This window comes from Poecilia formosa, unplaced genomic scaffold, assembly GCF_000485575.1.
Source record: "Poecilia formosa unplaced genomic scaffold, Poecilia_formosa-5.1.2 Scaffold220, whole genome shotgun sequence".
Taxonomy (NCBI): domain Eukaryota; kingdom Metazoa; phylum Chordata; class Actinopteri; order Cyprinodontiformes; family Poeciliidae; genus Poecilia; species Poecilia formosa.
In genome coordinates this window covers 908574-925569 of record NW_006800159.1, presented here as the reverse complement: position 1 = coordinate 925569, position 16996 = coordinate 908574, and the positions used below count along the sequence as shown (strand labels likewise).

Here is a 16996-nt window from a genome sequence, read left to right as displayed (position 1 = left end):
GAAGAAGAAGAAGAAGAAGCGCTTGCTATGAGCGCTGAACAAGCACACGTGTATTTTTCCACCTGGGCTGTGCGGAGCAGTGAAGAGACACCGAGGGAACCGTATCTGATGGGGAAACACGAATTGTAGTAACACCAGCATTGTCAGTAGTTTCTTCTTCTTCTGTGGATTATAGGAAGCAGCTATGTTTTGCGTCATACTATGCATGATCTAGGGATTTCCTGACAGAAAAGATCTATTTACTCCTTTTACAAGACAACTGAGACCAGTACGTTTTAAAACATTGCACTCTTTAACCCGTTCTCAAACTGTGCCGTTGTCAGAGAAAATATTCGCCATTTTCGTGTAAACGTACACTACAAATACAACGAAACTCTATTGTTTTCACCCGAAATTGTTGTGGTGTAAACGGGGCCTTAAATGTGTTACTGTCTAAAAGACAAGTACTTGACAATAAGACAAGTACTTTTAATGAAGATACGTGAGTTAAAGACTTTATTAAGTTAATGTCAACCACAGAAATTAATGAACACAAGTAATTGTGTTCGCACACATTGCCCAGATCATTAGACTGTCTCCTCCTGTTTGGCTTCTTCCCTTTAAGCAATCTTATTCCAAGTCTTCACCAGGTTAGCTATATGAACCTTACATTATGAGGATGTAAATCATGTGGATGTCAGACAGTTTTCAGTTAGAAACTTGGGTCAAGATGTGAATTCCAGCCTCTCACTGACAGCGTGTCCTTAGGCAAAAATTGCTGCAAAATCAATCAACCGACCAATAAGTCAATTTTATTTATAAAGCACCCTTCACGCTAAAAGCAGCTCAAAGGGCTGTACAGAATCATAAACAATAAACCCACAAGAAGATACATAAGAGCTTGTATCTACCTGCTCCTTTTTGAATAATGCTTCTTGCCTTTTTGCCTTTTTGAAATAAATATTCCCAACCAAAATAAAGAAAAAAACATTGAAAAACACACAAATATTAGGAAAATGTAGCAACTGAACAGAGATAAAACAATAAAAAAAAGTCAAAAGCCTTTCTGTCATTTTGCCATTGGGCCTACAGCACAAGATTCACAATGAATCACAATGGGTACATGTGTAACAAAAAAAAAAAGAAGCATAATAAGACCAAAAGGGAAAAATCATATCATTCACCAATCTAATAAAATGCCAACCTACTTTGAGACCCCTATCAGTAACTGTTTAAAACTCCTTAAAGTCCTGCTTGCTCTGTATCGTCTACCAGAAGGCAGCAGTTCAAACAGATGAGAATCAGGATGGATGACATCTCTAGTAACGTTTTTTGCCTCGGACAAAATACGGCTGTTAGTGTTGTCCAAGGAGGAAGCAAGAGGACATCCAACAATTCTTTTCTCAGACTTGATAATCCAGTTCAGGAGTCTTGAGCTGCTCGTCCGGTGCCAGATGACCTCAGGGTCTAAGTTAATAGCAGCTTTGCGAGACAGGATGGTGCAAGATCGCTAAGACATTTAAAAACCACTAAAATAAACTTAAAATCAATCCTGAGACGTACAGGGAGCCAGTGCAATGATTTTAAAAGAGATGAGTTTGTCTTCTGGTCTTGGTTAGCACAGGAGCAGCAGAGTTTTGTAAAAGGTGAAAGCTGGACAGATTGTTTGTAGGGAAACCAGAAAGCCGATGTTACAGTAGTCTAAACGGCTAGAAATAAAAACATACTTTACAGTCTCAATATTGGCCAGAGGGAGAAGAGAGGAGACTTTGATGCCTGCTGCATTTTGAACAGAAATTCCCCATTCAGCAGTTCTTATCATCCATCCATTTTCTGTACACCCTTGTCACTAGTAGGGTCAGGAGGGGTGCTGGTGCCTATCTCCAGCCAGAAAAGGGGGTACACCCTGTACTGGTTGCTAGCCTGTCTCAGCGGTTCTTATCAAATTGCTCCAATCATAACTTTGCTTCAAAGTGGATTAGTGTTGAGGTTCAGTATAAACACCAGTGATGGAATGGAAAGAAGCAGAAGAACTTCTTGGCTGTACTTAAGTACATGTGTCATGTATTTATTCTTTACTTAAGTACAGTAGATTTAATGATGGGAACTTTTGACTTGTACTCCACTGCTTTTACATTCAGAATCTGTATTTTCTACTCCACTACATTTCTATTATGTGTTGCGTGTTGCGTTGCATGTTACATTCATGTCACATTGCGATTTTTTTGTTTTATTAATTTGAAATTAATTAATGACTTATTATTAAAGGTTAACTTGCTAACTTGTTAGCCTGTTATTCAAAAAACGCTTGAAAAGTCTTTCGAAAGTCAAAAATGTTTGACTTTTGAAACTCAGAAATTTCTAAGTTTTTTAAGTCTAAGTTTTTTCTAGAATATTTCTGAGATGAATCTCAAAATTTTAGAGTTTTTTGGCAGAAATGTACTCCTTTTTATTTAAAAAATAAAATCTATCTACTCTGGTCCTAATACGCTGTCATACATTTCTTCCACCCTTTTCGTTTCTACCACCTCCCGTGACACACACAGCACACAGATCCATATCTACGAGTCACACAGATGAGGGAAAGCTACTGTGACATTAATCCTCTCTGGCTCAGAGCTACAGGACTAATGAGAGGCCCCTGACCCTCGCTACCATCAGGAGAGCGTGTGAGAAGGAATCTTACAAACAGAGATATTACAGTGGCTGCATGTTGCTGCTGACTGTGGGTGTTCAGTTAGCTATTCTATCCATCTAACCTGCTGTCTCACTCATCCCTAATCTCTGCTTGTGATGGGCTTGATAGTTCCCAGTGGTGCATTTGTGTTTGTGAGTGAGACGACAATTGAGTGTGTTTCTCAGTGTGCGCGTGTGTGTGTGTGTGTGTGTGTTCATGCGTGCTCTGGCTGGCCTGAAGGAGTCTTCTTACACTGGGTATGTGTGTGTGTGGCAGACTGTCAGGTGAAGAATTTGTGAACTGCATTCCAGGGTAATTTAGATCAAATGGCACAGAGATAACCTGAAGTGACTGGTGCACCAAGGACACAAATGCTTCATTTTAGCCTCAGTGTGGGTGATGTAACAGAGAACTCTGATGAAATATGGTGAGTATAGGTTTAACATGACAATGAAAAGAGTTGGTGTGACTCATTAGAAGCAGACCTTCACACAGGAAGCCTAAATTATGGGTCTTTGCTGCTGTGCTGTGAAAGTGAAGACCTCTGGGTGTTCCTGCAGTTACATTTATTTGAAACGTTTCCTCTGAAACGTTGTTGTAGCAGAGCTCATGATTGAGGTTTGTTACATGTGGATTGCTCTGTGGAAGTAAAATGGTTTGGTGGTGTGAGTGTCACTGCAGTCTGTTACTGAGCTCAGCAGGAAGTCAGTTTTAGCAGTTTAATAATAATCAATTCTACTTAACAGGGAACATTTAAGCGGGCCATTGTATATGGAAAAAAAGAGGAGCAAATTTCCAGTCAAAAAACTCAGAAATGTTGTGATTAATCTCAGAAGTTTTCTTGAAAAATCATAGAAATTTCCAAATTTCAAAATACTAACATTTTCAGCTTTTGGAAATTTTCTGAGTTTGAAAAGTCAGATATTTTCAAATTTCCAAACACAGTTTTCTAGAACATTTCAGAGTTTTTTTCTTTTTTTCTTTTTTTTTTTTTTTTTACGTTTGTGGCTCAGAAATGTCCCTGTTTTTTCTAGAATGTTTCTGAGGTTTTTGGCCTTTTTTTAATCTATTTACCTCGACCCAAATTCTCCATTGTAATAAAGCTCAAACATAAATGTTACCATGTGCTGTACCAGATTACAGCACAAACTAATTTGCATCTGCAGTCCCTTGATGGAAAACAAATCAGTCCGGACCTAGTCTAGGCCATTCTTACACATGAAAACGTTTTGATCTGAAGGAAACATCCTGCCTGGATGTTCAGGGTGGTCGTCAACTCTGAGAAACTTCCGCATCCTTGTTAAAAAAATCCCTGTATCATGATGCTGCCGCCACCACACTTTTGCATAATGTGCAGAGTTGGTGTTAGACAACCTATAGACATCTGAATGTGGGCCAACATGTTGTTTCATCTGATCAGATGGTTCACATGTTTGTTCTGTTTTCTATCTGGCTTCCAGACACAAGACTCCTCAGGGTTTCCTTTCAGCATTAGCTTTCCCTTCTTTCATAAAGGTCAGATTTATACAGTGCATGACTGATGGTTGTCGTGGGGCCAGAGGTCAGATTCCCTCACCTCAGCTGTGATTAATCCGCTCCTCCTCTTCTTGTAAACTCTGAAAGAGTATGAACATTATTTAAAACTGTACTTAAAGAATTGCGATTGTCACTTTTTTCATCGTTACATATTCTATTCAAATTCCCAGAAAAAAGGACTGTCTAGAGAAAGTGTTCTCACGTTTTAAGAATCATAATTCGGTTTTTAGGTTTTAAAACTGAGACACAAAATCGTTGCAAAAAAGTGGGTGGATACATGTTATTTGTAGAAAATGCTAAAAAAAAAGTTTCTTAATTTCCTCTAAAGTTTATATGTTTATGTCTTTACACTATGAACGTTTGAAATCAAAGTCAAAATTCTTGTTTGGGTACACAACGCTGGTCCATAAAGCTGATTTTGAAAAAGCACATGGTTTCCAACCTAATAAGACAAAAAATAATCTAAACTATATTCCTGGTTGTTTTTGGAGTCATTGTTGTGTCGATATTTAGTGCAGTTATTCTATATATAAAATATACTGCTAACCTGTATAAGTTGGTTTGTTATCACTTTTTGCCAAAATGGAGAGTCCAAAGAACCTGCAGCTGGTTCACCTCTCTCCTCATTCAGATGTTGGCTTGAGCAGAACTCTGGGAGACGTTCAAAGTTTCGGACGTTGATTCAGAAACTAATCAGACACTCAAAACGCAAAATGTTACCTGCGGCAGGAGACGGTTGTCTACAGGAGGGACATGAAAGCTGGTGGAGATTCATTCCAAAATCCCTGCAGCTTTAAGGACAGAACTGGAACCAGAACCAGAACCGGAACCGGAGCCAGAACCAAACATGGAGAAGCAGCATTCAGCTTCTATGCTCCACTAATCTGGGACAAACTTTCAGAAAACTGCAAAACAGCTGAAACACTGAGTTCCTTTAAATCAAGACAAAATAATTTGTTTAGAGTTTCCTTTGATAACTGGGACATTGATTAATATATTTGATATATAGCTGATGATGATTTTGATGATGGCGTTTGATAACATGTAATGTTAATGCATGTTTCCTAATTGGTGACTGATGATATAAGGTACTTTGATCTGCCTCGTTGCTTAAATGTTCAAATAAACGTGACTTGTAAAACGCGGTGAGTTTTTTCATTCATTCATTTATTTTTCTGTGTTGTGCTTTTCTTGCATGCTGTTGCTATTTCCAATCATTTATTTTTCCTCTTCTATCACATCCCTTCTCATGGTGGAGGTTTGTGGGGGATGGAGGGGTTCTCACTCAAGTTTTTTTTTTTTTTTCCAGGTGTTGCATGCGGCTCCGCCCACCCTCTGTCCGCCCAATCCCCCCGCCCCCACTCTATTCCTCCCATCCCTCCTGGCTGCTCCCTGTGCATGAAGCAGGGGGAAGGGCCCACAGCCACGCAGGGGCTCCAACGGTCCAGCAGTCCGACAGAGCAGCGAGATCCGAACTGGAGGGAAGGAATCTGCTGCACAGTATTTTGTCTCCGGACCAGGTTGAGTTATTTCCTGACGGACAGAGAGCCAGAGAGCCACAGAGTTTTCCTCAGAGCTCGTTTCGTTTCTCCTCTGCCTTGGAGCGCAGCGACGGGAATCTCTGCAACTATTAGACAGGATGTCGGACCTTCCAGTCAATGACCACCTCGCTGGGATCTTATCAGATTTTGAAGGTATGTGGGACGGTAATATTGAATTACTTTGCTGCAGGCTAAAGTTTGGAACGCAGTAAAACAGACCCTGGAGGATATCCATTTTATTTTATTTTATTTTTATTTTTTCAAAACAAACAAAAAAACAAAAAACAAAAACAAAAACAAACAAAAAAAACAGGACACAGTAGACCTGTTTAACTTTTTGTGATAGCTTTAATTTTTGCCAATTTTCTGTTGTGTGTTTTTTTTTTTTTTACTCCAAATAATCCACTAACTTAAAAAAGTTCCAGTTGGTTTCAGACTGCAGAGCTAAAGCCTGCTCTGGCTTGTAGTGTAACAGGACTGCAGTTCAACTATCATGTGAAAAACATTTAATTCACCTGAATGTGGCTACTGTATGAATAGGGCTTGTCTGGTGTGTGTGAGTGTGTTGTGGGAGTGGGGAATAGAGTATCTTCAGATCTTCAGATGCTCTGAATGAGCTGCTGTGACTGCTTCCTGCCTGCTTCCTGCCTGCTTCCTGCCTGCTTCGGGGTAAAACTCTGCAATCCCTCCAGTCAACACAAGTGCTTTAGTGAACAAACATGCGTACAGTACAGCATGTGTTGGTAGGCCTGATGCTACATGCTACGTGTCTTTTGATGCTGGATTTCAAATTAAACTACAGAGAACTTCCCAGTGGTTGAGTTTTGTAGATGAACATTTTAAAGAAACATCCAAACTCCATGCAGACATTTCTGCTCTCTGCAGCCTGTCCAACATCCCCAACCAGCAACTGACTCATTACTGACCTTTCACACTCAGGTCCAATTGGTGACAATAAAGTAACATTTTTATTTTCAGAAGAAGACATGACTGGGTGCTTGTTAGCTGTTTCAGTCCAGGTTTTCATCAAATCTGTAACTGAACAGTTCATTTCAGTTCACTTCATTGTTTCGGGTCCAGTGTGCTGTTATAGGACTGGACAATAAAAAACACACACGTATATATATATATATATATATATATATATATATATATATATATATATATATATATATATATATAGCAGTAGACATGATCAATATCAATAGATAATACATCTGATAGAACATTCTCTGAACTCTGATCCAGAACCTCACAGCATTCTGGGAGATGTAGGCAGAGGAAAGGCTTTTCACAGCAAGCAAAGCAAAGCGAGGTTTATGGCATCAACTAACATCTTTGGTTACCTAGCAACAATGTGCTAGTAGTTTCAGGTTTTGTCACTGAGCCTAATAACTGTTGTAAAATAAAAACAGCATTTAGTGAAAACTGGATAAAACAGGAAAGGTCATGTCACCGGTTTGACAGAATTTCAGATATTTTAAACAAAATCAATTCAGCAATTATGGATATCTACTGACATGAAATGCTTATATTGTGATACATTTTTCAGCCATATTATCCAGGCCTATGCTGTCATTCTGGTTCAAAATTCAGTTAAAGTCATAACAGTCCAATCAAGTCATATAGGCACTTTAAATTTAGTCTGTGGAAGGAAAATGTGAATAGTTGCAACGGGGTTGCTACCTTTCATGTAAAATATGGAGTACTCTTATATTTGACAGTTAAATGTTGCATGTTCTGCGATATGGGACGGGGTTTGATCTTTAGTTTTATAAATACAAATCTATCACACACACAACAACACTAAGTGTAACAATAATGAACAAAGAAAAAACATAAGTATTAAAGAATCAGGACAATGTCAGTGAGGATTAACACAAGAAAAGTTTTTTTTTATTTGTCTGTGTGTGTTTTCAACAGCATATGGTGCGGTCTTTAATTTATATTTTATTTGTTTCATCTTCAATATTCCCTTGACTATGAGGGAACAACATTATTACATAATTATTGTCAGCAGTCTGGCTGTGCTAATCTGTCCCACTCAGACATCTTTTCCCTTGATAACATGTGGAACATGCAGCAGACAAACAGAACCTGCTCCACCTTTTCTGGGCTGCAGACCCAGCAGAGTCCGTGAGCCCTGGTCACAGACACCTTATTTTTGCCAATCATTTTCTCACCACTGCCCTGCATGTTTTGGGAGTTTCCTTGCTTCAGTCCAGGTGATTTCAATTGGCAGGTGTTTGTTGAACTGCAATCAGCTGAATCAGGTGTAGAATGGCAGGGAATTATGTGATGTTGCTCTGAAATTGTTAGGTAGACCTGCCTCTCAAAATTGACATTACTGGAAAAATAGATTTTTTTTTATCAGTTTGGTCTCTACTCATGTAAAAATTACCACTGAGCTTGTGGCTGTTCCAGATACTTTGTATTACTTTTACGCTGATGCAAGAAAAGGTCACCCAGAATGTTTAAATTCTACCATTTTTGACTAAATTCTACCATATAACACTTTGAAGGTAGAGCACCATGAAAGTGCTCTGTTTTCCTTGTTTTGCAGATAATTTTCTCACCACTGCATCTCATGGGGTATTCTCAGCTTTCACAAAGCAATTATGCTTGAAACAAAACACCTTTAAATGTGCTGCCATTACTTGTCTTCTCTCATTCCTGCAGATTAAATAAAGGCAGCACGTTGGAGCAGCGTAGGGTCTTTTTCTTAGGCAATTCAGTTTAATTTGAATAACACATTTCATGTACAGGACCATTCAAGATGAAACAGATTTAGACACAAAACAGGGAGTTTAAAAATTAAAATTGAATACCAAAAGTACAGCACATAGTGGTAAATTACTGAAATTCAACAGAGCCTTGACATTACACACCTTTTGTATCTGCCTTCCATTCAGAACAGTCCTGTCTTTAAGTGCAGTGTTAACAAGGATTAAGTGCTCTGGCTGTCATGTGATGGAGCTTTCATAATCACACTGAATGGATTTCTGCTTGCAGCACTGTGAATGAGCATGCTTCCTCTTGCCTCTGCCTCTCTCCATCACCTTTGAAATTTTCTCCATAATCCATCAAATGTCAGAGCTGCTGTCAGCGTTATTAAAAAGTTTTAGCAGCCTTGTTGAAACAGAGTGTATGAGGTACAGATTAGCTTGGAACGGTTAAATAACAGGCCAACATCAAGAAAATGATTAATGGACACCAGAGCTGCTCAGAGTGAGGAAGCACATATAGAGAGGAGGAGGAGACCGCCCCAGTTTAAATAGTTTGCTCTTCCTCAGGGTTATCAGTCATGGCTCACAGCCCTGCAGGGACACCGGCAAAGACAGAAAAGAGAAAATCTGCACTGCTTTGATTCTGGTCCTCAGCATTCTTCTGTGTAGACAGGTGCTTCTCTGGGCCTCTAAACAAATTACTTTAAACTGTTAGACAGGATCTCTGCTGATCCATTTGACACCATGATTCCACCATTAGACATTAGCATGGCTGTGGAGATAAAGGACAAAGATAGGCAACAGGTGTGGATCTGTTACCAAAGTACCAAGATGTTTCAGAGATAACATCCATACGGTTTAAAGATCTTTCAGTGAAATGACACATTGTACATTACTTGTTGCTCTGGAGAATAAAGGTCGCAGTTGTAGTTGTGCCCTCTCCCACCTGTAGATGGCGATCACTGGACAGCTGGCAGAAATCCTCTGCATCTTTCATTTGCCTTGAACAGTGTTTCCCAACCCTGGTCCTCCAGGCGCACTGCCCTGCGTGTTTTAGGCGTTTCCTTGCTTCAGCCCAGGTGATTTCAGTTGATGGGTGTTTGCTGAACTGCAATCTGCTGAATCAGGCGTAAAGCAGGGCAACACCTTCGATATGCAAGACAATGTGTCTGCAGGACCAGTGTTGGGAAACACTGGCCTAGAAGAAATAGCATTTTTTCCCAAATTACCAATTTTATTAAGTTAGCACTGTTTTTAAAGTGCAGCTTTACAATCTGTACTCTACTCTCAGTGGTGTTGAGATTTTTTACATTTGTATCTTCCTACCTGGTATTCTCAAAGATTCTCAGTCCTCTTGGAGAGCTCCCGTCCTTTGATCCGTTTATTTGGAACAAAAGCGGTCTTGACTGTTTTTGTTTGTTGTAGTTAGCTTTCATATTGTGATTTTTTTTAAAGTGGATCTTAACTTGTAAACAAAGTCGCACCGGTGTCCCTCTGGACAGAAATGATGGGGGTGGGACAGATGACAGACCTGGACCAAAAACAAACTATAGAAGTCCTGCGTGTTGCATTGTGATGTTATTACAGCTCCAATAACATTTTGAATGTTGAGAGCAGATCATACAATGCAGGATACACAATGTGGTGTTTAACATTTTGGAACGGTGTTGGTAAGTGCTGCTCTAAGCTGAATGAGACGAGATGCTCTGCACCTCCTGACCCATGACATGACACCAGCAGCATCGCTAAGCAGAAAACGGCAAACTAGCTCATTGTTACCATGACGCCCATTAGTGGTGGCTCTTGAAATACATAAAGGTTCAGATCAAAGCAGGTCTGTATTCAGGCTAGAAGTAAAATATACAAGATGTTGGAAGCTGATAGGGAACACCTTAAAAAGTGGGTCAAACTCCGATTGTTTAGACATGACTGAACTCTGAGGAATTCTTACTAATAAAAGACGGAATTCTGTGTAATAGATGATGGAATTCTTTGTTATAATGGACGGAATTTGTTGTAATCAAGGACGGGATTCTTAATAAAGTAAGGAATTCTTAGTAATATACGACAGAATTCTTTCTAATAAATATTGGAATTATCAGTAAAGGAAGGGATTCTTAGTAATAAAGGACGGAATTCTTTGTAATCAAATACGGAATTATAATTAGAGGAAGGAATTTTTATTAATAAATGATGAATTTCTTAGTAAAAATGATGGAATTCTTAGTAACAAAGAATGGAGTTCTTTGTAAGAAAAAATGGAATTCTTTTTTACAAAGAATAAGAAAGGAAGGGATTCATAGTAATAAATGATGGAATTCTTAGTAGCAGAAGACAGAATTCTTTACAATAAATATGGTTACATTATGACGAGTCAGTCAAGTCTGACATCTTGGAGAAACACGTGTGTAAACTTTATTAAGGGGCACAGATTACAAGTTTTATTTACGCTCTGGTTCTGCTAAAGGTGAATCTTTTGAAATGAACAAACCCAGACTCAACTCCTCCACCTTAAAGTTGTTCCACTTGGAAGGTTGAAGTTCTTGTCATAAGTGTTTACCAGTTCACTGGTCAGTAATTGCAGGGAATAATTATGTTGTTAGTTGAAGCAATCAGCATACATTTCTTCACACTTGCATGTGTTACTTTAACTTCAACAGTCCCCGGAGACCAAACAGATGAGGTAAAGATTGCAGATGTGAAATTAAAATCACAGATAGATGGCATTAGCAGATAATTTAACTCACTACCCTTAAAGCAAAAAGAAGAATCAGAACAAAATTTGGTCCCGGCTTAGACCAGTGTTGGGTATGTAAATGGTTTGATTTAGAACAGGGGTGTCCAAAGTCGGTCCTCGAGGGCCGGCATCCTGCAGGTTTTAGTTCTCTCCTTGGTGGTAGTAACAACCTCCTCAGCAAGTCAGTGTTCTCCTTAGGCCTTCTAGCGAGCCATCATTTGATGCAGGTGTGCTAAACTAGGGAGAGAACTAAAACATGCAGGATGCTGGCCCTCGAGGACCGACTTTGGACACCTCTGATTTAGAAGGAGCTAGTGCACCTAGAAAAGGCACAACAGGAAATGGAATATGGCAACACAGGTGGAGGCATAATAGTTCAAGCAGAAAACCGTTTAATTGAAATAGTGAAGGGAGATCACTAGACACAGTGCAGCTCAATCCCTCCAACATTAAGCAGCTGGTGATCGGCTTTGGGAGGGACAGACTCAGTCCAAGAATTCTTAGTAATAAATGAATTCTTATTTATTCATTTAGTAAGGATGCACCTAAAAGTTGTAGGATGGTAGCTCTCGAGGACTGGATTTGAGCACCCCTGATCTATACCCATTTGTCCTTGCAGAGTTTCTGCCCTAGACAGATTGCCATTCCATTATGGGGCAACATGCCACTTCCGAGGATGCCACTTCCGAGGCAGACCTTTCCAAGTTGGACAAATTGATGAGCTGGGCAGACTCAGCGGTCAGCTCCAGGCTGGACTCTCTGGCTACTGTGGCACAGAGGAGGATATTGCTCTGGACAATGGTGGCCACTCTGCACACGTTCATCAGCAGCCAGAGAAGTTTGTTCAGAGGAAGGCTGCTCCTTCCAAAGTCCAGGACCATCAGACGGAGGAACTCCTGTCTCCCACATGCAATCTAACTATCCAGCTGCTCACTGGGACTCATCCCTGGGTGTGGGTGCTGCAGGGTTGTGTCAATGTTGCCCCGTAATGGAATGGCAATCTGTCTAGGGCAGAAACCCTGCAAGGACAAGTGGGTATAGATCAGAGGTGCTCAAGTCCAGTCCTTGAGAGCTACCATCCTGCAACTTTTAGGTGCATCCTTACTCCAACAGACTGGGGTCAGCTCTGAACACGCCTCCAACACACCTGAATCAGATGATTCAGGTGTGTTGTACTGTTGTACTGCATTGTACTTCCTTGCTCCTTGTTGGAGCAAGGAAGTATCTGAAGGTTGCAGGATGGTAGCTCTTGAGGACTGGACTTGAGCACCCCTAGTATAGATGATATATGGATGGAAAACTAAAATCTGTCCATTAGTCCATCCTCCTGGCTCTGATTGGTTGTTTTTGACTGAGTGGTGTATTTCTGCAGATAGTACTGGAAACACTGGGAGAAGGCAGGGGAGCTGTCATGACAAAATTGTTCTTTTTACCACTTTTTTAAAAACATTTTTTATTTTATAAAAGTTACATTCTGCAGCTTTAAGCTAGCCTTAAACGACTGCTGTTGTGATTTAGTTCTGATGTTATTTTCCAAACTGAAAACCAATTTGGAGGACCAAAGAGGGGTGAGAGGTGCCATGTTAGGGGTGAGGCACCCCCTAACACTATAGTGGGGCTGTAAACAGGAGGCATGCACTGATGATGGTGATAATGTCCATGTGTAGGGTCCGCCTGCATCATGTTGATGTTCTCCTGGTGGCTCCCCCTATCTTTCCCACTCAGATCTAGTGAAGATATGCAGATTCTGGAGAGTCATTTATAGCTCTGGGCTGACTTGCCTGAGGATGCAACAGCAGCACGGCTCCATTCCCTGAGTGCAGCCTGGTCTGATGGGTGGAGGCAGCAGTGGGGAAAAACATGGGACCACCAGCTCAAACATTACCTGCAATTTCATTTCATTCCCAGGACTCCAGCTTCAACCCTAATTACCTTCCCTCAGGATGTGTGTCAGATTTTGTAAATCCTAAACATTTTTTTTTTTTTTTACAACTGAGCATTTCTCTACATTTACAGTTAAGTCTATTAAGTGTAAATGCAGTCCATGTTTCTTAATTAGTAAACTGTTAGAAACTTCTCATTTTAACTTTGATGGCTATGTAGGAGTTTTGCATGGCATTGTAAGGTTGTATGATACCTGGGAGTTAAAAAAAATCTGTCCGTTTGTCAATCATTAAGCAGATATACAGTACAGAAAATATGTTGAACTGAAATAATGTCAAGCTGAGTGTACACATCACAGACACCAGAGAAAAGTCAGCTTATGTCTCAGTGTGTAATAACTGGTTGTTCTCAGCAGGATGTTTAATATGTATTGCCACATTTCATGGATTGGACCGTTTACTTAGCAGACAGTCCCAGGTGTGTTGATGTGCAGCCGTTTGTTCCAGGAGGAACATATAATCTCTCTCTGTCATGTGTGGTGGTTGAGAGGTGGTGAGGATGAACGCAGGAGACCCAGATGATGATGATGAATTTAATGAGTGTAGCCCAAAAACAGTCCAGTCAGGCATCATGGCAACAACAATAGCGCACAGCTTATAACCGGTAGCAACTAACAAGGAGACTGAATACAGGAGCTAAGGCTAACCAGGACGACTGGAGAGCTAGACATAAGATGTACGACAACGATCCGACAAGAGACAAAGACAACAGGTGGACTTAAATACACAGGGAGGGTAATCAAGGAATGAGACACACCTGGGAAGCAATCAACGGGGAAGACGCAGAGACAACAGAGACTCACAGGAAGGAAACTGAACACAGAAAACCCTAAAAATAAATACACAGAAGCACAGATCATGACACTCTCCAGTGTTGTCTGGGTGTGAATGGGATCTTCTCATAGTTGGATACACCTGGCTTACAAAGGCAGATATGGGAGTTAAGGTTGAACAAAACTGAACAATATGTCTATACACATGGTGGTAAAATAGTTTAGTCTATTGAACTATTTTTTCCATGTTAGAACAAACTAAACCAAATACAGCAGAAAGCCCGTAGTGTGCTGTCCAATATCTGAGAGCATTAGCATGTGGTGAAAAACTACAGCTAACTTTTAACCTCTAAACCACACATGTAGATTATCTAACATCATCTTGACAGAATTTGAATCTAAACTACATGAACTGCCATCAGACTCATGGTTCACTGTATGTTCATATTAAAAGGTGGAGTAAGTTTTCACTGAGAATAATTAGAAAATCTGTATCAGTTAATTTACTGAGAACTAGTTCTCATTTCCCATAGTTAACACTAATGTAGCTTAACTTCCTGAAGATGTTGATGCTGGTTTTTCAATTCACTTCAACTTAAAACTGTATTAATCTCCAAGGGGAAATTTAAAAGGACGGCATGAGTACAAACAGACACATGAGCACATAGAAGTAACTTTAAAAAGTGCAATAATAAGGAAAATGCTTTAAAAAAAGAATTAAACATTTTTATTGAAGAGAAACAGGTTTAGGCAAGGACAGATCTGAGTCCAGGAGATGCACTGCTCTGAGGACAAATGTGTTTTTCCTCATCTTGGACATCTGAGTCTGACTCCAGAGTTCTGAAATGTGTCACAATAAACAGCATATATCACAGTTTGTTTGAGTCACATAGCTGCAGACCAGTCAGAATAGCTGACCCCTGTCCACCACAGAAGGCACCAACTATGGGCATGTCAGCATCAGAACTGGAGCAGGAAGAAGGTCTGAATGCTGTGGCTGCAGGCCCATAACTTTAACTCCTTAAAAGAATAAACTTTTCTAATGTTACATGTTCACATAATGTTAGGTATGCCTTTAGTTTTATTTCCTCATCAAAAATATACCTGCAGTGTCACCTTGATTCTTTCATGTATGTTTGAGAAATCCTTTACTCTCCATGGCAACCATTCAGCTGTGCAAAATGCACGGTTGGACGTAGCCCCGCCTTTGAGACGCAACTCTTCCTCAGAGCTGCAGATTCCGAGCTTCTGCCTCACAGAGCAGCTCTGGCCTGTAACTCCTCCACTCAGCTCCTTCAGACTTGCCAGCAGCAATTAGCAAACACCTGGTAGAACTGCTGCTGAAAAGTAGCTCATTATAGGAGCTACTTCTCAGTGAAACATTGGTAAGAAGATTATTAAAGAGTTGATGGAGTGATGTTGTGATAACTTCCTGAAAGCAGAGTTTCAGAAAGAACAAGCATGTCTTAAAGTGACAAAGGCCCAATTTCAAGGTTTTAAATTGTGAAGTCAAATTTCTTTCAAGTCATATTTAATATATACAGGATTTTTTTTAACTGGAGGTAACATAATTACTTGATTGTGCTATAAGATGATTTTTATAACTGGAAAACACATGATACTGCCCCTTTAAGAAATCAATGCGATAGGAAATCTCGGATTCTGCCATTCATATGGCTGTTCACTGACGTTTACCATTTAATAGCAATCATTGCCATGGCCTCTTTCAGCAGCATAATGCAGTCTGCCCCTAAGCAAAAATGGAATGGTCTGAGAAGCACAAGAATGAGTTGAGGAGTTGACCTGGCCTCCAAATTCCCCAGATCCCAATCCAACCCTGCGTCTGCAGGATGTGCTATCATGTCTGATCAGTGAAAGTGGTTTCAATTCAAGAGATGTTTTTTTTAGTTCCACTTCATATAAAACCCTGACCATGATCAAGGAGCAGAGTGAAGACTTCCTCTGTTTACGTTTATAAACAAAAATGACTAACTTGATGGTGTTTTCGGTTAAAGCAGTTCACCAGTTAACCTGTGCACAATAATGAATATTTAATCTCATACCAGTCTTTGAAAGTATAATTTGTATATTGTACCATCTCCTCTTACTATACATCAGATATGGTGATTTTGACCTCAATATTTGCATTTCCATTAACCATAAAACTGTGCAAGTTGAAATTATGAAAATAAATTTGTTTAATGGGAACACACCAATTTAGAAAAAAAACTAAATTTGTCTGGTAAAAAGTTTTTGTGGTGGGATGAAATGTTTTTTCAGCCGTATGGGAATAGATGTATATTTCAAAACTGCAATGGAAACTTTTTTTTTTAGCATCACACGATGCATCAACTGGATGTTACCACTGGCAAAAACATTAAAGACAACAGGAAGTAGTATTAGGATGATGTTCTGTTTTGTTTTTTTCAAACACTGTGCAACTGGCTCCACAGCATCACATTTCATAATGTGATGAGTCCACAGTTCTTATGTAAAATCACTGACTACAATTTTCCCAAAACACCTCATATGTAGCTGCTCCCCAGTAGGCAGGACTTGTCGCTCCAGTGCCTGAATAAGACGCTGACATCTCCTCTGATTGGCTGATAGATGATGAGCACCATGGCTGAATTATGAATATGTCTCATGTAACTGTTTACATCCAAAGCTGAAATTATTTTTGATGGTTTATCATATGTGATTTTAATTTCATTTCTTATGTAATGAAAACACCACAATTATGAAATTGTATTTTTCAACATTAGCAGAATTTAGACAAAGATTTGGACACATTTGTGATGGAAAGGCAGCTACTGATAAGGCAGAGTAACACCTTCTCCAACTCTTCACCTGTCAAGTATGGAATGCTTGGTATTGGACCAGACAAATTCCTACGATTTTATTAAATAGCCCGGGCTTGTGTCAGGAAATATGACAGCAACATTACACTAAAGGATAAAGTTCATAGAAGTTGGGATTTCTACATGCATGCAGTTAATGAAAACACATGTAAATCAGGTGAAACAACCTGCAGGAGGATGGACAGACTGACAATCCTACTCGGGTATTCAGTATGTGTGTGTG

At 39.8% G+C, this 16996-nt stretch overlaps 1 protein-coding gene and 1 long non-coding RNA gene across 2 annotated transcripts in view; one reads left to right on the top strand and one right to left on the bottom strand.

The window, feature by feature from the left end:
* The first annotated feature begins 5600 nt into the window (after positions 1 to 5600).
* Positions 5601 to 16996, top strand: part of septin12 (septin 12) — a 55902-nt gene continuing 44506 nt past the window's right edge. Inside the window, exon 1 of the mRNA XM_007568317.2 lies at positions 5601 to 5886. Coding sequence (XP_007568379.1) covers positions 5832 to 5886 — 55 coding nt within the window. The 5' untranslated portion in view covers positions 5601 to 5831. The remainder of the gene's footprint in view (positions 5887 to 16996) is intronic.
* On the bottom strand, positions 8426 to 9601 carry LOC107838203 (uncharacterized). The gene is made up of 2 exons (XR_001664262.1): positions 9356 to 9601; positions 8426 to 9231 (listed from the first exon to the last, which is right to left on the bottom strand). It is a non-coding gene; the product is annotated as an uncharacterized LOC107838203 (long non-coding RNA).